General features: G+C 41.8%; 1 protein-coding gene across 1 annotated transcript; it reads right to left on the reverse strand.

Annotated features, from left to right (window-relative positions):
• Positions 1-294: 294 nt before the first annotated feature.
• Positions 295-15,068, reverse strand: PARP2 (poly(ADP-ribose) polymerase 2). Its single transcript, XM_052646896.1, has 16 exons — positions 14,982-15,068; positions 13,981-14,115; positions 13,584-13,654; positions 13,000-13,050; positions 6,732-6,828; positions 6,237-6,312; positions 5,119-5,221; positions 3,454-3,616; positions 3,057-3,195; positions 2,239-2,302; positions 2,023-2,157; positions 1,644-1,771; positions 1,383-1,482; positions 967-1,065; positions 615-739; positions 295-496 (listed from the first exon to the last, which is right to left on the reverse strand). Exons 1-16 carry the CDS (start codon positions 15,022-15,024, stop codon positions 337-339), a joined length of 1,689 nt encoding a protein of 562 aa, XP_052502856.1. The 5' UTR covers positions 15,025-15,068; the 3' UTR covers positions 295-336.
• Between the last annotated feature and the right edge of the window lie 7,331 nt (positions 15,069-22,399).

Below are 22,399 nucleotides of genomic sequence, written 5' to 3' on the forward strand. Positions count from 1 at the left end.
TTACCCAACAAACTCTAGTTTGCAGAAAAACTGTGTTAAATGAGGAAAAGCTTTAATCTCCATTTGTCTCCCTCATTGCACAGAGGAGGCTATTCTGTGAAAGAACAGAATCCTGAGTAACCTGCAGCTAGCTGCAGGATATGTAGAGAAGCTATACTTTCTGTCTGCTAACATCAGAAGAAACATGTGCTTGCAGAAGTAAAGCCCCAAGAAGCCAGTGATAGATTTGTAATATCTTTATTACAGAAAATATGAGAAAAATCAAAAGTACAACATTGCCTGTTTCTTGCTTGAAGGTCACATCTTCTCCGGTTTGTCATATCTTAATATCAACAGTCACCACAGCTGCAGGAAATTAAACTGAACCTTTAGAAGGTATCGCATACGGACCTGGTTGGGGTTATAGACGATAAATTCATTGTAGTTGAGCGTGTAACCCTCTGGATTCAGAATTCCTGTGTCACTTGCTGGTCCTAATGGCACTGTACTCCCATTCCTGCCAAATGGAAGACAGTGTGTCAACATCTGCCTCTGGTTCAAAGGCTGGAATAGAGAAAGTGGAGTCTTATCTGGCCAAAAGGAGTTTTCTGGCGCTCCAGCCTGCGAGTACTTACAAGGTGATGGCGCACGCAGGACTGGGAGCCATCTTGCCCAGCCCCTTGGTGCTGTGTTTGCCTTGCAGTAATCCTTCTGCCTCTGGATTGGCCCCGAGTAGCTCATTACACTGACCCAGAGCTACCTGCAAAGCGAAACATCTTTAAGTGACCACATCCTCTAAAGCCAAATAGAAACCCCATCAGTATTTTCTTCTCCTATTCCAGCAGAAGAACCGAACGCAATGCAAACTGTGTTTGGCTTCCCTCTCAAGTTCTCCCAGGTGAACCTCTTGGTTCTGTGGCCAGTCTTTTCTCTGGAAAAATAGGAACTAATGATTAACTAGGGATCATAGATGTGTTCCTGCCTCACCTCTGATAAGAGCAGCAGCCCAGTATCCTTTAGGCGAGTGGCAAAGCAATAATTGGCACTCTTGGAAGACATGTCAGCAAAGTAGATTCCTTTTCCGAACTGAAATATATAAATAAACAACAAGGTCAACTGTCGAACCCAGTGTGTTACAAGAAAGGCTCATGGCACTACCCTGCATTCTAGTATCTTAAACACAATAAAGACCCTTTTCCATTTCCTCTCCCAATTCTGTTCCAAGAGGAGGCAGAAGCATCGATAAATCTCTGTTTTCTGGGGGGAAGGTGAGATACCTTTAGGAATTTAAGAAAGGAGGGTCACAGTAAATGCCAGGGTTGTGAGTGAGCTGGTCTAATTCTCAGGAATGTCACCACTTAATACTAATCTAGAAAAAAAAAAGGGTTCCAATTTCTACTCACCATGTAACCTGTGATGGGAGCCTCAGGTGGGGCGATTCGAAGCCCATGGCTCAGGATTCCTACCCAGTTACTCAGCCTGGAGCCATGCCAGAGTAGCAGCCTAAGGAAAAGCCAGTATTACTGTATTCTCTTTTGCTCCTCTACAGACACAGGCCATAGGCATCAAAAAGCCAAAGCTGTCTGGGTTATCTTTCTTTATGAGTTCCCTAACTGCACTTCAGGCAACGGACTGTCTTCCCAAACCGAAAGTTAAATGGAGACCTGTTATGAAGGTCCTCTCTGAAGGCTTCTTTTTCACCCTCCTTCTCAACTTCAAAGACATCCAGCAAGGTCATGGTATAGTCACTGTGTGTGGGAGCATGGGTAGACTGTAGGTACTGGGAGATCACCTGTGAAAAAGAATGAAAGATAAGGTTGACGTGCACTCTGTAAGAGACCAGGCTGAACTGAAGAACTTTGGGCTTCTCGTTTAAACTGGCCTAAGTGGCCTCACAAGGGCCGCCACAAAGAGTCTTACCTTCCCAATTCTTAGTAAATAGAAATTCTGCCCTAAAGTTTTCTCTTAACCAAATGCAGTCAGAGAACAGTGGCATGGGGAGGGTGGATCTTAATGGTAAAAATAAATGATCATTTTTCTTACTTTGAACTCATAACTCTCATGGTCTAAAGGGTGCAAGGCACACTTTAGTTTTCTATAGTGTTGGTCCAATGGGTGTTCTGGGCTTTGCAGTTCTGTCTTCACCAGCTTAATTGCAATTTCAATGTCTCCCAAAGCCTGACAAGATGAGACATAGAATCAATGTGGGAGAAACCTGGGACAAGGGATTTAATACTTCCCAATCCACACGTATCTCACCTCCAGTAGTTGTACTTTATCTGACAGTTCTTTCTCTGTCCGGATTAATGGAGGGGTACGGAGTCTAAGGGCAGAGATATAGCCAATAATTAATTCTCTGAGGTGTGGCCAAAAGGCATATGACCAAAAACACAGATAAATATAGGTCCTTTAGAAAACAGGTATAAGAACAGCAGTTTTCCATTTGAAAGAGATCTGTATGAGATTTTTAGCTTTCAAATACATGAAGAGATATTATGTATATATTCTGAGTAGGATAAAACAAACTACATAGACTTTGACCTGTGACATGTACCAACATCAATACGGAACAATTTGGATGAAGTCCTATCTAGAAATACACAGGTAGAAATGTACCTGTTGACCACTCAGGGTTATCTCCAGGTCACAGGCCTCTATAAAGCAACAGAGGAATAAAAATAAAGGAAGCAACAGAATGCAGAATCAACGAAGATAACATATATTTTATAAACCTAATATCATTTGAGTTCACAGAAATGTTGGTGTGTTAGTCACCTTACAGAACTGGGTGATATGCCTGAAGGTGTTTGACATGCTGGTTGGATGGCTAGACCCACTCTCCCTAGAGTTGGTAACTCGCTTGGTCAGAGAATATGGCTGTAGATCAAGGCAGGAGATTGCATCCCATACTCGTAAATTGATTAAATAGGTTATTTATAAATTATGTTGGCTCTGTATCTATTAAAGATGATCATTTCCTTGGAAATGACAAATTAAAAAGATGATAGTTCCTGCTGAGTGACGTAGCGGATATTGTTGGGCAGAATACCAAAGTGAAGTAACAGCACAGGGCATACCCAAAGTCATGTGGGATTCGGGTGTAGAATTCATTGCATGCTTCGATGAGAGCTCGTCCATGCTGGCCAGCCCGAATACAATCCTCAATCTTCTTAAGAGACTGGTAACCTGCCTTGATTTGTGCCACTGTCAGCTTCCCTGCAGACCCAGAGAGAGATCAGACTCCACAACTACAGGTACATCCTGGAAACTGTATTTGTGAACCTGCCCAACACAGACTCTCACCTTTCAACTTTCAAAATTGCTCTCCCTCCCCGCCATACAACTTCTCACCCCAATTCTCTCTTCCTTTACTCAGTAATATCAGCAAGCTTTAAATCATGATGGTGATAAAATATCCTGTTAAATGAACTAGGAATATGAAGTGAGCATGTAGGATAGAATCTGAAGCCCTACCAAGTGGAGCTTTCTTGGTATCATATTTCATTTCTACCATCATCTCTTCCATGGCCTGGACATTACAGATCAACTTTATCAGCTCCTGTACACGAAGATCTAGCTGTGACTCTAGTTTCAAGGGGGATTTAAGAGATTCCTCTTTCTTTGTTTCCTCTTCATTCTGTAGCTCAAAAGAAAAAAAAAGGAAAAAAATCATAGAATCTGAAAAGATTTATTATATGTTCCTTGCAAGGACTGGCTATACAATATCCCTGGCAGAAGAACACCAGCTTTTAATTTGGTGCACTGGAATGACCCAGAGAGATGATATGGGGAGGGTGGTGGGAGGGGGGTTCAGGATTGGGAACTCATGTACACCCATGGCGGATTCATGTCAATGTATGGCAAAACCAATACAGTATTGTAAAGTAAAAAAATAAAAAAAAAACAAAACATATATATATATATATATATATATATATAAAAGCTAATGATTAGCTAAAAAAAGAAAGTAGGCCCATCCCATTATAAACCTAGTTAGAGTACTCAGTGTGATTTCCAGCTTCTAGTCTTCCTTCTGCTCCCCGTTGTTAAACACTCAGAATACGTCTACAAGGTCCTCCTAATATGATGACATTAAGCTTGTAAAGACAGCTCAGTTGAGTTCAGTTCAGTCGCTCCGTCGTGTCTGACTCTTTGCGACCCCATGAATTGCAGCACGCAAGGCCTCCCTGTCCATCACCAACTCCCGGAGTTCACTCAGATTCACATCCATCGAGTCAGTGATGCCATCCAGCCATCTCATCCTCTGTCGTCCCCTTCTCCTCCTGCCCCCAATCCCTCCTAGCATAACAGTCTTTTCCAATGAGTCAACTCTTCGCATGAGGTGGCCAAAGTACTGAAGTTTCAGCTTTAGCATCATTCCTTCCAAAGAAATCCCAGGGCTGATCTCCTTCAGAATGGACTGGTTGGATCTCCTTGCAGTCCAAGGGACTCTCAAGGGTCTTCTCCAACACCACAGTTCAAAAGCACCAATTCTTCGGCACTCAGCCTTCTTCACAGTCCAACTCTCACATCCATACATGACCATAGGAAAAACCACAGCCTCGACTAGACGGACCTTAGTCGGCAAAGTAATGTCTCTGCTTTTGAATATGCTATCTAGGTTGGTCATAACTTTCCTTCCAAGGAGTAAGCATCTTTTAATTTCATGGCTGCAGTCACCATCTGCAGTGATTTTGGAGCCCAAAAAAATAAAGTTGATACTGTTTCCACTGTTTCCCCATCTATTTCCCATGAAGTGATGGGACCAGATGCCAGGATCTTCGTTTTCTGAATGTTGAGCTTTAAGCCAACTTTTTCACTCTCCTCTTTCACTTTCATCAAGAGGTTTTTAAATTTCTCTTCACTTCTCAAATCTCACCTTAAAAAGATTGGTTTTTCCATTTTTCAAATTTGAAAAATTTGTGACAGTTTTAAGGAAAGATCCTTTTAGGAAAGCATCTTGGTTGTACCTCAGCATTCAAAATTAAACAAAAAACAAAACTTTTTTTTGTTGTTTTAGGACCTAAGATTTTATAAGGACTTTAGTAAATAATAGAGACTAGGACCTCATCCAAGCCACTCTACTAGACTTCACTCTGGTTAAGAGGAAAGGGTTTTCCCTAAACATACAGAGTTTACCTGTGTGCTGCTAGCATAGTCCATCTGTAGCATATCATATTTTCCAGGCATCTTCTTAAACTTCTCACGATCCTCCCAATTATTTTTTGTTTTGTCAAGGAATCTGTAGAGTTTAAGTTGATGAGAAAATCTTACAAATAAGGGTCTACTACTAGGGATGGGCTTTTTCCTAAGAATATCTCTAAAACTTTTTATTTCTTATACCATCAATATTCCATAAATCTGGATTCTAAATTAGGACCCTGAATCGACAGAAAAGCTCTAGAGAAAAAGGAAACAAAAAGTGGTAAAAAAGGGCATTGAACTTTTCTCAAAAGCTCCAATCATCACTAAAGTCATTAAGATTTAAGACAAAAGATTACTATTCAATCCTTTTCTCTGAAAGAAACATTCCCAGGGACTCCAGAAAGTTTTTCATGAATCCCATGGACGGAGGAGCCTGGTAGGCTGCAGTCCATGGGGTCGCGAAGAGTCGGACACGACTGAGCGACTTCCCTTTCACTTTTCACTTTGATGCATTGGAGAAGGAAATGGCACCCCACTCCAGTGTTCTTGCCTGGAGAATCCCAGGGACGGGGGAATCTGGTGGGCTTCCGTCTATGGGGTGGCACAGAGTTGGACACGACTGAAGCGACTTAGCAGCATCAGCATCAGCAGTAAAACAATTTAAAAAAATTATTTATTTGGCTGCGCTGGGTTGCTGCATGTGGGACCTTTAGTTATGGCATGCGAACTCTTAGTTGTGGCATGTGGGATCTAGTTCCCTAACCAGGGATCAAACTAGGGCACCCTGCACTGGGAGTATGGAGTCGTAGCCACTGGACCACCAAGGAAGGCCCACACGTTTTAAAATTGGAGCTGAATAGTCCCATCTCATTCTCCCCAAATTTCCTAAATTGTTGGTCATGTGCTGAATATGTTAGCTTCTGATTTTAGTCAATTTCTGGTTCCAAGTGATTTAATCACTATCTAAGGATCAGTTTGGTGTTCCAGTGGAAAGATGTTACAGTGGAAAGACATTATCAGTTAAGTCAACTCACACTTATTATGAAACTCCTAAAGACGATATATCCAAGAAGATGAAAGATATTATTTTGTACTCATTTCTTAGCACTCACTTCTTTTGAAAGATGTCCTTGGCCTTGTTGAGGTCCCTGGAACAAGCCACCAAGCTGTGCTGCCCTGTCTTCCCAACTGCAAAGTAAATGCCACATGTAAGGTGGTTCCCTGCCCCCTCAACCCAAGAAGAGTTCTCTGACAGTAACAAGCCAGATCTCTCAGGTCTCTCCACTTAGCATCTGACACACCGGCAAGAAGGAAAGAAGGAAAAGATGAAAGGGCTTAGGGAAACAACCCCGTTGCCTCTGAGCAGCACTTGCAGCCCAGTCGCCGTAGAGTTCTCAGCCGTAACAGGCTGCTCTTAGTTTTTCCAGTGCTAATGAGGATGCCTGCCATGCCCCAGTTTCGAGCAGCACAATTTGATTCCTAAGCCTCTCTCAGGTTATAGAAACTCCACTACACCAACTGAAACCCAGAGAAACCTTCGGCTACTCACTAAACTGCTTCTGGCTTTCTAAATAACAACTCACAAAATCCACAATAAAAGCAATTACCTCGGCCCCATCTCATCCAAACACTGAAGTTTCTCTGGGCATCATCTTCTAACAGCTGAATCAGGTAATACTTGTTGTTGTTGAACTGGAGATTGGTCTATGATATGAGAAATATGAACATAAAAGGACAGGTTTGCAAATGGAAGCCACATAAACCAATGACTCTTGGTCAAAGGTTACAGTAATTGCCATGAGTAAAGGACAGCAAGGGACAAGAAAATCAGGTTCAGTTAAGATTAAGGATATAATAAAAGAAGAAAAGGGTTTCTATATTATACTTTGAATTCCTAGGAATTAAAGGCTGGCTTTCTAAAACCTCTGCTGCTGCTGCTAAGTCGCTTCAGTCGTGTCTGACTCTGTGCCACCCCATAGACGGAAGCCCACCAGATTCCCCCGTCCCTGGGATTCTCCAGGCAAGAACACTGGAGTGGGGTGCCATTTCCTTCTTCAATGCATCAAAGTGAAAAGTGAAAGGGAAGTCGCTCAGTCGTGTCCGACTCTTCGCGACCCCATGGACTGCAGCCTACCAGGCTCCTCTGTCCATGGAATTTTCCAGGCAAGAGTACTGGAGTGGGGTGCCATTGTCTTCTCCGGCCTAAAACCTCTACCCAACCTCAAATATCCTATATTGATTGGCTCCTTCTGTTTCTTCCTGCCTCACCTCCCGCCATAGATATTACAGAGGCCGTATGTGTTTTTCAGCTCCCAGTGCGCTTGCAGTCATTATTTTTCAAATGAAAACAATTTTGATGCCCCTAAGATCTGTAACCATCATGCTTGTTTGTTTAGACAACTTATTCTTTAATAGTACTATTTACAATTTTGGCTTGTCACCTGAAACAATTTGACCATGAGTTGAGAGTAGGACAATGTTAGGAGGGGAAAAAGGATAGGCAGAAACCACTGCCACCCCTACCCCATACCTAACATGACCAGGAGACATTCAGAGAAAATATGACCAGTATCTAAAAAGGTATCCTGTGAGTAACCTACCCCAGTGAAGAGAGGGAGCAGTCCATGACAGGGAACGGCAGCTTGTGCTATAAAGCCGAGTCCTGGTTACCCAGTCACTCTGCGTTGTTAAGCGTGTTACCTGTTCTGCCTGCTCACATTATAAATTCGCTGAATGGTAGAATAAAAAGGCCTTAAGACCTTTTCTATCTGCTTATGATATTTTAGGGAAAAAATGGTAACAGAGGAATTCAGTGTAGCTGTTAGAAGTATATATGATAGATAAATAAGTTCAAATATGAAGACATATTCAGGAAATACCAAGCATGTATCTATCCAAACAACAAAAATAAGCAAAGAGGAAAAGACAGAAAAGAAAAAAAATGGGAGGTCAGTGGCATGATGGAGAAAAAAATGCTCCTTTCATCTCTCCCCTTCAGTCTATGAAAGTAAAAAATTCACAGCTCAGCAAAGGTGCCCATACACCAGAAAACTGCACACATCTGTACATCTAAAGGCGGGTGGACGGGAACAGAGGAAGTGGAACCAGGGGAGGAGTGGAGGCGCTGCCTGCAATCCCGTCCCGCCAGCAGCAGGTGACGCAGTGCACATGACTCTGGCTTCTCGGCTCCAGTGGCAGCAATGATGGGAGCCATGGAGGGCCCATGACTGGCTCCTTCACCTTCACCCTCCCTGGCAGCTCCTGGCTGAAAGCAGCAATACCACAGATCCCAGAGGCACTGGCGAGGCAACCTGGCTTCTTGCTCCCCTTCCTCCTGAGGTGGAGCCTATGACTTAGGAGATTCCAGATGCATGGAAGCTCCTACCACCCTGGTGCTCCAGGCGGTGTTGCCAGTGACAGTAGCAGCAGCGAAGCACCAACAGCCTTGGAGGCACAACTGTGATAAGGCGGGCACCAGGGGATCCCTCTGACAGGGTGGAAAGTGCTCTCAAATACCACTAGGGGCAAATCAGATAAGAGAAACCAAAACCTTGTGCTAGGGCGCCACCTACTGGAAAACAAAGAAAAGCCCTCTAATTTCTAACCTACTGAATTAAGATTAAAAAAAAAGCTTTACCTAAAGAACAAAGGTGTTCATTACTTCAAATGTGCTGAAGAACACCTCATCAAACACTAGGAATAATCCTAGTTACAGTGTACCTCGAAAATAAAAGGACAATTTTCCAGAAATGAAACAACGTCACGGGATATTGTGATCTAAATGATACAGAATACGAAATAGCTGTCATGAAGAAACTCAGTGAGCCACAAGAAAACTCAGAAAGGCAGTTTAGTGAGTTCAGGAATAACATTAATGACCAGAAGGAATGCTTTACTGAAGAGATTAAAACTCTGTAAAAAACCAAGCCGAAATTTTGGAGCTGAAGAACTCAATAAACAAGACAACGTGTTAGAAAGCATTGGAAACAGGGAAGACCATATAAAAGACAGAATAAGTGAGCCCAAATACAGAAATCTAGAAAAGACACAGGTAAATTAGGAAAGAGAATTAAGATGTAAAAAAAGAAGGAGGAAATTCTATAAGAACTATCTGACTCTTTTTGGAAGGGCGACATTAGGTAATGGTATTTCAGAAGAAGAGAGGGAGAAGGGAGCAAAGGGTTTATCTACAGAAATAATAGCTGAGAACTTCCCAAACCGAGAGAAGAAAACTGGTGCTACCACTCTATGAAGTTACCAGAACACCTAATTGCTTCAATACAAAAAGATCTTCTCCAGGACACATTATATTAAAATGGTCAAAAGTCAATGATAAAATAGGAATTTTACAGACTGCCAGGGAAAAAAAAGGATGCTCACCTACAAAGAAGTCCCCATTAGGCTATATGCAGATTTCTCAGAAGAAACTCTACAGGTCAAGAACGACTGGAATGACACTCAAAATACTGAAAGATAAAAGCTATCAGCCAAGAATACTCTATCCATCAAAGTCATCATTCAGAGATGAAGAAGAAAAAAAGCTTTCCCAGACAAAAGTTGAGAGAGTTCATCACCACTACACCTGCCTCACAAGAAATGTTGAAAGGAGCTCTTCTATCTGTAACAAAAGAGCAAAAGTACACAAATCTTTGAGTAAGGTGATAAACAGAATCAGAAAACTGCAACCCTATCAGAATAGATTTTAAACAGTTTATTATAGCATAAAGGTTAAAGGGGGGAAAAAAACAGAAAAAACAACTATACTTCAATTTGGTAAGAAACTCACAATATAATGATGTCTGGCAGAAACAAACAAAATTCTGTAAAGCAATTATCCTTCACTTAAAATATAAATAAATTTAAAAAAAGAAACTCACAACATAAAAAGGAATAATTTGAGACAACAAAAGCATAGGAGGGGAAGAGGCTGGAACCTGTCCACGCAAATGAGGGCAAGATGGTGTCAGCAGAAAAAGGACTAGTTATCCAAGAGATGCTTATACAAACCTCACGGCAACCACAAAACATACACCTAGAGCAGAGATACTAAACAGTAAAAAAAGAAAGGAAACAGAAAAATGTCCCAGAAAACCACCAAACCAAACTGGAAAATAGAAACACAAGGAAAAAGAAAAAAACAGCGATATCAAACAACCAGAAAACAAAAGATGAAATGGCAACAGTAAGTCTTCATCTATCAATAATCATCCTAAATGTAAATGGTTCACCAATCAAAAGACACAGAGTGGCTGGATGGATTAAAAAATAAGATCTAACTATATGCTGCCTCCAGGAGACTTACCTCAGCTCTGAAGAAAAACATAGGCTCAGAGTGAAGGGATGAAAGATGATACTCCAAGCAAATGGCAGCCAAAAGAAAGTGAGTATAATCAACACTCCTATCAGACAAAGTGAAAGCGAAAGGCGCTCTGTTGCATCCGACTCTTTGTGACCCCACAGACTGTACGTATACAGTCCATGGAATTCTCCAGGCCAGAATATTGGAGTGGGTAGCCTTTTCCTTCTTCAGGGGATCTTCCCAACCGAGGGACTGAGGCCAGGTCTTCCGCACTGCACGCAGATTCTTTACCAGCTGAGCCACAAAGGAAGCCCAAGAATACTGGAGTGGATAGCTTATCCTTTCTCCAGTGGATCTTCCAGACCCAGGAATCAAACTGTGGTCTCCTGCATTGCAGGCGGATTCTTTACCAACTGAGCTATCAGGGAAGCCCTAAAAGGCCTATTTTATCTATCAGACAAAATAGATATAAGAAAAAAAGGTAACAGTGGGACTTTTCTGGTGGTCCAGCGGCTAAGACTCCGAGATCTCAATGCAGGAGGCTTGGGTTTGATCCCTTGTCAGCAAACTAGATCCGGCATGTCACAACTAAAGAGCCCATGTGCTGCAATGAAGATGGAAGTGCTGCAACTAAGACCTGCTGCAGCCAAATAAATAAATTAAAAAAAAAAAGAAAAACAAAGGTAACAAGAGACAAAGATGGACATTATATAATGATAAAAGGAACAATTCATTAAGAAGACATTTTTCAATATATGCACATGCAACTTTGGAGCACCAAAATATATAAAACAAATATTAACAGACCTAAAGGAAGAAACTGACAGCAACACAATAATAGTTGGGGACTTTTAACACCCAAATTACATCAGTGGATAGATCATTCAGATAGAAAGTCAGCAAGGAAACAGCAGCCTTAAATGAAACGTTAGATGAGATGTTTCACAGATTTGTACAGAACATCTCATCCAAGTGCAGCAGAATAAACATTCTTCTCAAGTGCATATGGAACTTTCTCAAAAAATATGTTGAGATACAAAACAAGTCTCAATACACTTAAGAAGACTGAAATTTTATCAAAAGTCTTTTCTGATAACATGGCATGAAACTTCTACAATGATGTAGAAATCAAGAAGAAAGCTGGAAAAATCACAAATATGTGGAAAGTGACAATGCGCTACTAAACAATATGCAACTGAATAACTATGAGGTCAACAGAGAAATCAAAGGAGAAATTAAAAATACTGAAGATGAAAATACGACATGCCACAATCTACGGGATGCAGGGAAAGAATCACTAAGAGGGGAGTTTAAAGCAATACAGTCCTACCTCAAGAAACAAGGAAAATCTCAAATAAATAATCGGACCTCACACCTAAAGGAACCAGGAAAGAATAAATGCAGCCCAAAGTCAGTAAGAGGAAGGAAATAACAAAGATCAGAGTAGAAATAAATGAACTAGACTAAAAAGATAATAGTAAAGATCAATGAAACTAAGAGCTGGCTGTTTGAAAAGATAAATAAAATTGACCAACTTTTAGTTGGCCTCAGAAAAAAAGAGGTAAGACTTTGATAAAGGCAGAGACGAAAGAGGAGAAATAAGAATGGGTACCAAAGAAACACAAAGAATTATAAAAGAATATTATAATTATCTATTCTAACAACTGGACAACCTAGAAGAAATGGACAAATCTTAGAATCATACAATGTTCCAAGACTAAATCATGAAGAAATAGAAAATGTGAATAGACCAAACTCTAGTAAAGAGATTGAAGCAGTAATTAAAAAAACCTCCCCCAAACAAAAGTCCAGGGCAAGACAGCTTCCCAGGTGAATTCTATTAAGCATTCAAAGAGGATTCAATACTTCTCCTCAAAGTCTTCCAAAAAATTGAAGAGGAGGGAATACTTCCTAACTCATTTTACAAGGCCCACATTATCCTGATACCACAACCAGACAAGGACAACACAAAAAAAGGAAATTAGAGGCCCATAACTCTGATGGGCATGGAGAACTGTATGATGATGGATGGGAACTAAAGTTTTGGTGGTGAGCATCCTGTAGTAGGTATTTCTACATAGTAGAAATCTAATGTTTTACATGTGAAACTTATAGAATGTAATAAATCAATGTTACCTCAATAAAAACAAATTTAAAAAAGAAAAATAAATTTAACTACATAAAAATTTAAAACTTCAATATGGGCAAAAAGTATACTATAAAGAAAATCAAAAGGAAAATGAAAAATTTAGAAAATATATAAGCAATTTATAGGATAGATGAAGGACTATCCTCCACATTATATAAAGTTCCTCAAAGCCCATAAGAAAAAAGACCAACAACTTACCAGGAAATGTGCAAAATCATAGGAACAGTGGATTCATAGGTTCAATAAAGACATAAAAATCTGCTAAAGGATCTGCTTCTTATAGAGACTCCACTATTAGGCAGAGTGCACTAGAGTTGAGTATTTGGGATTATGGGGCTAATATAAGGGACTTCAGAATTAAAGATCTGGGCTTTGGGACACTGTTATCAATAATTATCAAGAAGAAATTCTCAATTTCTACCCTTACCTGATTTAGCATGACATCATAGACATCATTTCCTTCACAGTACACATGGGCCTAGAGAGAGAGAAAAAACTGACATTTGTACGTTCCCAACCCTGATGAGATCATAGGTGAGGTTCTAAATTTTGTATGCCCCAAACTATCACTCTCCCACATTACCAACATGCATCTTCCAGGGGAAAAAATGCAAAAGTATGTTCTTCTAAACATAACCTGTCAATCCTATAATGAAAACATGTTGCTTTTATGTAATTACAGAAACACAAATGAGTCTAACTCAGTAAAGGAAACCTGCTCCAGAGGAAGCCTTTCTTCTGTATTCTTACATACCAGTGCACAGTTTCTCATTAGAACACTGATAATGATACAATTTTCTAATTGGGAAAGAGGTGTGGAAAGCTGATGACAACTCCTAAGTTAACCATGCTAGAAAATACCATGATTAGTACTCCCAAACCCCATGCTGTTCATCCCTTAGCCTTGGAGAAAATTTTGGAGAGGATTCCTAAAATAGATAATAGCAATGTTCCAGACAAGAATCCCAATAAGAACAATGGTTCTTTGAGAAATTAGTGGGAGTCTCTTACCTTCCCCACCTTGGCTGTGCACTCTGGGTCCACTGGAGCTTTGCCCTTTAACAGCAAGGTCTTCACAGACTCTGAGGGAAGACAGATAAGTACTACATCTACTCATATGGGAAACAAAAATAGCTGCCATGGTTAGATAGAAACCTGTCGATTCACTCTGCCCTTCCCAAGCAAGCTTGATCTGCTCAAGTCTCAGTTTATTGTAATAAAATATGTGAAACTAAAGCTTTTGAGAAACTAGGTTAGTCTTATGGTATGCCCCAAAGATAGAAAGTTAATTATATCTTCAAGGAAAGAAAAAATAAGAGTTGAAAGAACAAAATACTCTCCCACCCTCAGCCCTCCCAGGGACCCTCTTGCTGGTCCACGTTCTCCATGGTGTATGTCTGGGGCTGACCTTGCTTGTCTTCAGTCCTGTCATTATCTGCCTTTCCTTCAGCCACAGGCTCCTTTTTCACCCTGTGACATTTTCGAATTTTCTTTGCAGGAGGAGGGTCTTCTGCAACTGTTTTGCCATTATTAACTCTTTCAGCTTCATTCAGAATAGGCAAGAAGAATGGGCAAAGAAGCAAAAGAATGAGTACACACTGAATGTGATGCTACTATGCAAAAACATCTTTTTAAAATAGATTGAGATGGTTTTGTAAATTTACAAAGGAATAATAACTGCCATACCACTCAAAACAGTCTGAGTTCCTGAACTGCTATTCCAGCCAAACAAAACGGAAGCAACACACAGATCATGTGAGTTCATGGACTCAAGCATCAGTCTCAAACTGCTTATCTTCTCTGTTTACTTGTGCCCCGATACCCTCCAAATACCTATCCTCAAACTACTAAAGGTGGTATGAAATAGGTTAATAGAGTGCTCTGGAGTCTGTGCCCTGTCTCTTCTAACTGGAGAATCAGTGTAGAAGTTATTTCATCTCTTTGTACTTCAGTTGCCCTAACCGAAAAATCTAGACGAAGACAACACATTTAAGAACACAATACAGAGTATGATATGTCTGTCATAAGTCAATTTTAAGAGCTGCATTTTTGAAACTGGGATGCATTTTACAAGGGATGACTTGGAAGCTCCGAATCACGTTTTAACTGGAAGCGTTTTTCCTTGCTCAATGGTACATAAAATAATGGTGCACCTTGCACTTAATTTTTTAAACTGTTTTGTATTAGGTATGTAAAACCGTGGTGGCACTAAGTTGTAACAGGTCAACAGGCCGTCAGACACAATTCTGTAACCCTCAAAAGCTATGACAACCGAAATTTTCAAAGTTCGGCATCAAAACAAGCGCTGGTTCAGGGAGCGATGGAAATAGGAAGGGCTGTAGTAGAGGGCACAGTTCCTTTTCTGAATTCCCGCCCCCAGTATTCTGGCCCCCATAGTTCAACCCGAACCTCGCGTTCTGCCGCCGGCAGTCCCCCGCCGCCGAGCTGCCATGGAGCCCAAACGCTGACGTCATCAGTCCGCTCGCTGGAATCGCCAGCGCAGTCTAAAGGCGGGAACCGTAGTGCGTGTGCGTCCTAGCGTGGAACTACCAGGGGCGGGATGCACTAAAATATTTGCATGCCGCAATGTCTTGTGGGAAGTCACCGTAACCGTAAAGTGGCTTTAGGTATGAGCTCATTATAAATGCTGTTTGCGCGCATTATTTGCCGTAGGGCGGAGGGAAGCTCATCGGTGGGGCTACGAGCTGAGTGCGCTTAGTCACTCTATCCAATGTCCCTTGGGAAGGTCTGAGACCAGGGCCACGGGCGGCCCTAACAGGGCCCTCCCTGAGATGCGGGGAGGTGAGTTCCCAGAGAACGGGGCTCCGCGCGAGGGCAGACTGGGCAGGAGATGCTATGGACCCCGCCCTTGCGGAGGGGCCTGGCGGATGCCTCCTTAGCCGGAGCTTGGAACAGACTCACGGCCAGCGAAGTGAGTTCAATGGCTGAGGTGAGGTACCCCACCCGGCGTGGGGGCCTCATAACCCAATTCAGACTACTCTCCCGCCCGTCCTTTTTTAATGAAATGAGAATGATAATGAACTAAGGAGGCCAAGTGAATTTTAGAACGGGTGGGTGCCACCGTGGGGGATGGGTGGATTCTGCGTTTTTAACAACTAAATATTGGTGACTTTCATACAGATTTTTATCCCCCTTTTTGTAATCCACATTTATTGGACACCTTGGCGAGTTTTGGGGATATGGTAGTTCAGCCAAAATAGACATGTTTCATGTCTTGGGGACAGACATTAATCAAGTAATTACACAAGCAAAAGCAGCAACAGTGCTATAAGAAGTATACAGTATTTACAGAAGTTGTGTGAGCTGTTAGTCGCTCAGTCCTGTCTGACTCTTTGCTATCCCGTGGACTGTAGCCCTCCAGGCTCCTCTGTCCATGGGATTTTTCCAGGCAAGAATACTGGCTGCTGCTGCTGCTGCTGCTGCTAAGTCGCTTCAGTCGTGTCCAATTCTGTGCGACCCCATAGAGGGCGGCAGCCCACCAGGCTCCCCCGTCCTTGGGATTCTCCAGGCAAGAACACTGGAGTGGGTTGCCATTTCCTTCTCCAATGCATGAAAGTGAAAAGTGAAAGTGAAGTCGCTCAGTCGTGTTCGACTCTTGGCGACCCCATGGACAGCACCCTACCAAGCTCCTCCGTCCATGGGATTTTCCAGGCAAGAGTACTGGAGTGGGGTGCCATCGCCTTCTCTGAAGAATACTGGACTGGGTTGCAATTCCCTTCTCCAAGGAATCTTCCGGACCCAGCGGTTGAACCCATTGGAAAGTAGTACTTCAGGACTTTATATTGTCACCTTGCTTATTTAACTTATATGCAGAGTACATCATAGGAAATGTCGGGCTGGATGATTCACGACCTGGAATCAAGATTGCTGGGAGAAATACCAACAACCTCAGATATGCAGAAGATACCACTCTAATGGCAGAAAGCCAAGAGGAGCCTGGTAGGCTACAGTCCGTGGCGGGGCGGGGGCGGGGGGGGGGGGGTGCCGTGTGGGGTCGCAAAAGAGACATAAGTTAGCGACCAAACAACATCAACAATGCTATGAGCTTTACACATATTTAATTCTCACAACAACCCTGTTGTTAGGTAGGTATTATTGGCTGTATTTTACAGTTGAGAAAATTGAACTCTAGAAAAATAAGAGTAATTTATTCAAAGTCGCAGTGTATTGGTTTGCTAGGGCTACCATCACTAAAAACTACAGACTGGAGTCCTCAAACAAGAAAAATTTATTTCCTCCAAATTTTGAAGGCTAGAAGCCCAAGATAAAGGTGATGGCAGCATTGGTTTCCCTAAGGCCTTTCTTCTTGGATTGCAGGTGACTGTCTTTTTCCGGTATCTTTCTTACTAAGCTTGTTAACTTGAATATTTCCCTGATGGTAAGTTCTACCTTGAGTAGATCTAGAATACTAACCCAAAAGAATGAAAATTGCAGTAGTCCATCTAAACTAGAATGTGTGTAAATACCTTGAATTAGTCTGTGCTAAGTATATTAACTCAAAAGGAAGCTTGGTTTAAAAAGTTTAAGAACAGTGCAAGTAGCATCTTTGGTCCTTAAAGAGACAGGTACCTGAAGGGTGTGGGGGTGGGGCAGGTTGCATCTTTCCAGCCTTTTAAGGTAAAGGAGGGAGGGAATCATCATTAGCCAATCAGGCTCTGAGGTCACTTCTCAAAGTCACTTCCCGTCTCTCCACTTTCTCTCTTTTCATTTTGGTGGTGGGCTGGTGAGTGTGCATTTAATCTTGATTCCTAATTGTTTTGAATTTCTCGTCAGTTTGAGCCACTGTATCCTTGTGACAGCCTTAATTTCCAGCTAGCCTTGGAGTGTTTGTGAGCTACTAACAGATTAATTTCGGGTGTGTGGAAATTGGAGGAAGGCAGTGAAATGATCTGCCTGGCTTGTTTCCACGTGGGCCTCTGCAGGACCCGGTCTGCCTTCCTTTTCTGAGACAGGGTGACCTGGGAACAATAGACTCTGCTTCATGTACATAGTGTTTCTGCAAAATGCCTGGATTCATTTTGCTTGGCAGAAAAGATACTGTTATTTTCTCAATGCTGTTTTGACTTCTGTCTTTTAGGGAGAGGGTAGATCTTGGAAGAGAAGTTTAGACCAGTCAGCTTTAATTCTGCTGTGTCTGCAGGGCTCAGGTTTTTACTGGGCTTGTGGGAGCTGCATTGGATGTTGTTTTTGCCCTGGTCTGCTTCCCTGGTGGCTCAGAGTTTAAAGCGTCTGCCTCCAATGGGGGAGACCTGGGTTCGATCCCTGGATCGGGAAGATCCCCTGGAGAAGGAAATGGCAATCCACTCCACTATTCTTGCCTGGAGAATCCCATGAACGGAGGAGCCTGGTAGGCTACAGTCCACAGGGTTGCAAAGAGTTGGACACGACTGAGCGACTTCACTTCACTTCACTTCACTTTGCTCAGAGCAGTTCATCTTTCTTGTTGGGAAAGACACTACAAACTCTGAAGTCAAATGGTTTTAACAAGCTTCAGGAGGAGCTCCCAATTTTAATGTCAGCACTGTGGTGATGGTACTCTCAAAAGCTTAGGATGTACTGAAAAAGATGAGGGCCTGAGCTTAGTGCAAGCCTAAATGAAATTCCATCACCACAGTTTACTCCTCCAGTGATCTTAGGTGAGTCAGTGAACCATTCTGAGGCTTAGCTTTTGAAGATCAAAGTATATGAAGTCCAAGCACTAGTGGATGTATAATAAATGTTACATACCTTCTAGAAATAAGCAATAAATATATTTTGTGTATTATTTTTCTCCTAAAAAGTTTTGCCCAGTTACCTTGAGTGATATACATTAATATATGAGTTATCTTTACAGGTAGAGGGTGTTGAGCAAGTAAACTTGTATTTTACATTGTTAGGAAAAATGGAAATGTACTGGGGAGTGTAAACATGCAAAATAAAAGAGGAAGACTGAATTCCTCCAAAGCTATTTATTTTAAAAAGTCTTAAAAGTCCCAGATCATGTCTTGTGAAACAACTAGTTTTTCGGTTAGAGGTTTCGTTGAGTGGGAGAAAAATTAGTTTTCTATGGAGATATGCTTTATCTTATTTTATATCTATTTTACATAATTTAATCTTAACAGAGTTAAGGAAAGGAAAGGAAATCTGAGGCTTAGAGAAGCTGCATAACTTGCCCCAGGTCACAAAAATGGAGCTAGGAGTCAAATCTAGCTCTGTCCAACTTCATTATCTTAACCATTTAGCTAAGTTGCCTGCCACTTATTTAAACCTTGCTTGGATCATAATAAACAATGGAAAATTCTGAAAGAGATGGGAATACCAGACCACCTGACCTGCCTCTTGAGAAACCTATATGCAGGTCAGGAAGCAACAGTTAGGACTGGACATGGAACAACAGACTGGTTCCAAATAGGAAAAGGAGTACGTCAAGGCTGTATATTGTCACCCTGCTTATTTAACTTATAGGCAGAGTACATCATGAGAAAGGCTGGGCTGGCAGAAGCACAAGCTGGAATCAAGATTGCCGGGAGAAATATCAATAACCTCAGATATGCAGATGACACCACCCTTATGGCAGAAAGTGAAGAGGAAGTAAAAATCCTCTTGATGAAAGTGAAAGAGGAGAGTGAAAAAGTTGGCTTAAAGCTCAACATTCAGGAAACGAAGATCATGGCATCCGGTCCCATCACTTCATGGGAAATAGATGGGGAAACAGTGGAAACAGTGTCAGACTTTATTTTGGGGGGCTCCAAAATCACTGCAGATGGTGATTGCAGCCATGAAATTAAAAGACGCTTACTCCTTGAAAGGAAAGTATGACCAACCTAGATAGCATATTCAAAAGCAGAGATATTACTTTGCCAACAAAGTTCTGTCTAGTCAAGGCTATGGTTTTTCCAGTAGTCATGTATGGATGTGAGAGTTGGACTGTGAAGAAAGCTGAGTGTCAAAGAATTGATGCTTTTGACCTGTGGTGTTGGAGAAGGCTTTCTGAGAGTCCCTTGGATTGCAAGGAGATCCAACCAGTCCGTCCTAAAGGAGATCAGTCCTTGGTGTTCTTTGGAAGGAATGATGCTAAAGCTGAAACTCCAGCATTTTGGCCACCTCATGTGAAGAGTTGACTCATTGGAAAAGACTCTGATGCTGGGAGGGATTGAGGGAAGGAGGAGAAGGGGATGACAGAGGATGAGATGGCTGGGTGGTATCACCGACTCAATGGACATGAGTCTGAGTGAACTCCGGGAGTTGGTGATGGACAGGGAGGCCTGACGTGCTGCAATTCATGGGGTCGCAAAGAGTCAGACATGACTGAGCAACTGAACTGAACTGAACTGAACTGTATACCTATAAAATGGAAAAGATAACATAGTACTTGCGAAATGATTTACTCTAAGGACAGTGCTTTATAAATTTTAAGGCAGAGTTATTATGAAATAGATAAAATATGAAGTTATTCCTTACTGCTGTTTTGACCCAAAGCCCTCAGGTACTGTATTTTTTAATTTCATTTTTATTTTGCTCCACCAGCGATAGGACTAGGATTGGGTGAAATAGTGTTCTCTTGGGATGAACTGCATGATTATTTACTGTTTCTGATCTTCCTACTTTTATTTCATATATGCTCTGAGTGGATTCCTCTTGGAGTTCAGTTCAGTCACTCAGTTGTGTCCCACTCTCTGTGATCCCCTGGATTGCAGCATGCCAGGTTTCCCTGTCCATCACCAACTCCCAGAGCTTGCTCAAACTCTTGGCCATCGAATTGGAGATGCCATCCAACCATCTCATCCTCTGTCGTCCCTTTCTCCTGCCTTCAGTCTTGCCCAGCATTGGAGATGCCATCCAACCATCTCATCCTCTCTTGTCCCCTTCTCCTGCCTTCGATCTTGCCCAGCATCAGGGTCTTTTCTAATGAGTCAGTTCTTCGCATCAGGTGGCCAAAGTATTGGAGCTTCAGCTTCAGTATCAGCCCTTCCAATGAATATTCAGGACTGATTTCCTTTAGGACAGACTGGTTGGATCTCCATGAAGTCCAAGGGACTCTCAAGAGTCTCCTCCAATACCACAGTTCAAAAGCATCAATTCTTTGGCGCTCAGCTTTCTTTATAGTCCAACTACCACATCCATACATGACACTAGAAAAACCATAGCTTTGACTAGATGGACGTTTGTTGGCAAAGTAATGTCTCTGCTTTTTAATATGTTATCTAGGTTGATCATAGCTTTTCTTCCAAGGATCAAGCATCTTTTAATTTCATGGCTGCAGTAACCATCTGCATTGATTTTGGAGTCCCAAAAAATAAAGTCTCTAACTGTTTCCATTGTTTCCCCATCTATTCGCCATGAAGTGATGGGACCAGATGCCATGATCTTAGTTTTCTGAATGTTGAGTTTAAGCCAACTTTTTCACTCTCTTCTTTCACTTTCATCAAGAGGCCCTTTAGTTCTTCTTCACTTTCTGCCATAAGGTGTCATCTGCGTATCTGAGGCTATAGATATTTCTCCTGAGAATCTTGATTCCAGCTTGTGTGTCAGCCAGCCTGGCATTTCACATGATGTACTCTGCATATAAGTTAAATAAGCAGGGTTACAATATACAGCCTTGATGTACTCCTTTTCCTATTTGGAACCAGTCTGTTGTTCCATGTCCAGTTCTAACTGTAGCTTCTTGACCTGCGTACAGATTGTCAGGAGGCAGATCAGGTGGTCTGGTATTCCAATCTTTTTAAGAATTTTCCAGTTTGTTGTGATCCACACAGTCAAAGGCTTTGGCATAGTCAATAAAGCAGAAGTAGATATTTTTCTGTAACTCTCTTGCTAATTTGATGATCCAACGGATGTTGGCAATTTGATCTCTGGTTCCTCTGCGTTTTCTAAAACCAGCTTGAACATCTGGAAGCTCACAGTTCACGTACTGTTGAAGCCTGGCTTGGAGAATTTTGAGCATTACTTTGCTAGTGTGTGAGATGAGTGCAATTGTACAATAGTTTGAGCATTCTTTGGTATTGCCTTTCTTAGGGATTGGAATGAAAACTGACCTTTTCCAGTCCTGTGGCCACTGCTGAGTTTTCCAAATTTGCTGGCATATGGAGTGCAGCATTTTAACAGCATCACCTTTTAGGTTTTGAAATAGCTAAAAGGCAAAGGAGAAAAGGAAAGATAGATGTATCTGAATGCAGAGTTCCAAAGAATAGCAAGAAGAGATTAAGAAAGCCTTCCTCAGTGATGAATGCAAAGAAATAGAGGAAAACAATAGAATGGGAAAGATTAGAGGTCTCTTCGAGAAAATTAGAGATTCCTCCCGCCCTGAGAGTTTAAAACAATCGGAATTTTTAGCTAAAATAACTGACACTAAGTGGGAAATAAAACTTGAGGGTCTGTTCAGCCTTAGAGAGCTGTCGCTAAAAGATGACTCTGCCAAGCAATTAGTTTAGCATTTACTTCACATACAAAGTTTTGTATTGTTTTCCTTTTGCTTCAGGTTGAAGATGGAATCTACTGAGGAAGGAAAGCCTAGGTCTTCAGCACCACATGTGCCAGCCCAGAAGCGGCAGTGTGAAAACCTCTATAACATCTGCAGACCCCTAAAAATTAAGAAGACTTTGACTTGGACATTCTTAGTAGGAATGGTTAAAGGCTAATGGGACCATAGAGGCAAGTACTTGAACTTTGACTAAGATATGATGCCTTAAAATGTTCTGTTTTACATGTGTAAGTGTCTTTTCTATCCAAAAAGACAGGAGGTTCCTTGAGTTATCATTGTATCCTGTAGTGTGGGGTACACAGTAGGCACTGAGTAAATTGGAATGGGACTGAGCAAAACTGAGTGA

The sequence above is a fragment of the Budorcas taxicolor genome, chromosome 10, assembly GCF_023091745.1.
Source record: "Budorcas taxicolor isolate Tak-1 chromosome 10, Takin1.1, whole genome shotgun sequence".
Lineage (NCBI taxonomy): Eukaryota > Metazoa > Chordata > Mammalia > Artiodactyla > Bovidae > Budorcas > Budorcas taxicolor.

Coding starts and splice junctions, on each gene's coding strand:
- PARP2 (XM_052646896.1), bottom strand. CDS start 15,024: ATGGCAGCTCGGCGGCGGGGGACTGCCGGCGGCAGAACGCGAG. Junction 13,655..13,980: donor CAGGACTGAAGACAAGCAAG/GTCAGCCCCAGA, acceptor GTCTTCCCTCAG/AGTCTGTGAAGACCTTGCTG. Junction 6,829..12,999: donor ATGATGTCATGCTAAATCAG/GTAAGGGTAGAA, acceptor CTCATATCATAG/ACCAATCTCCAGTTCAACAA.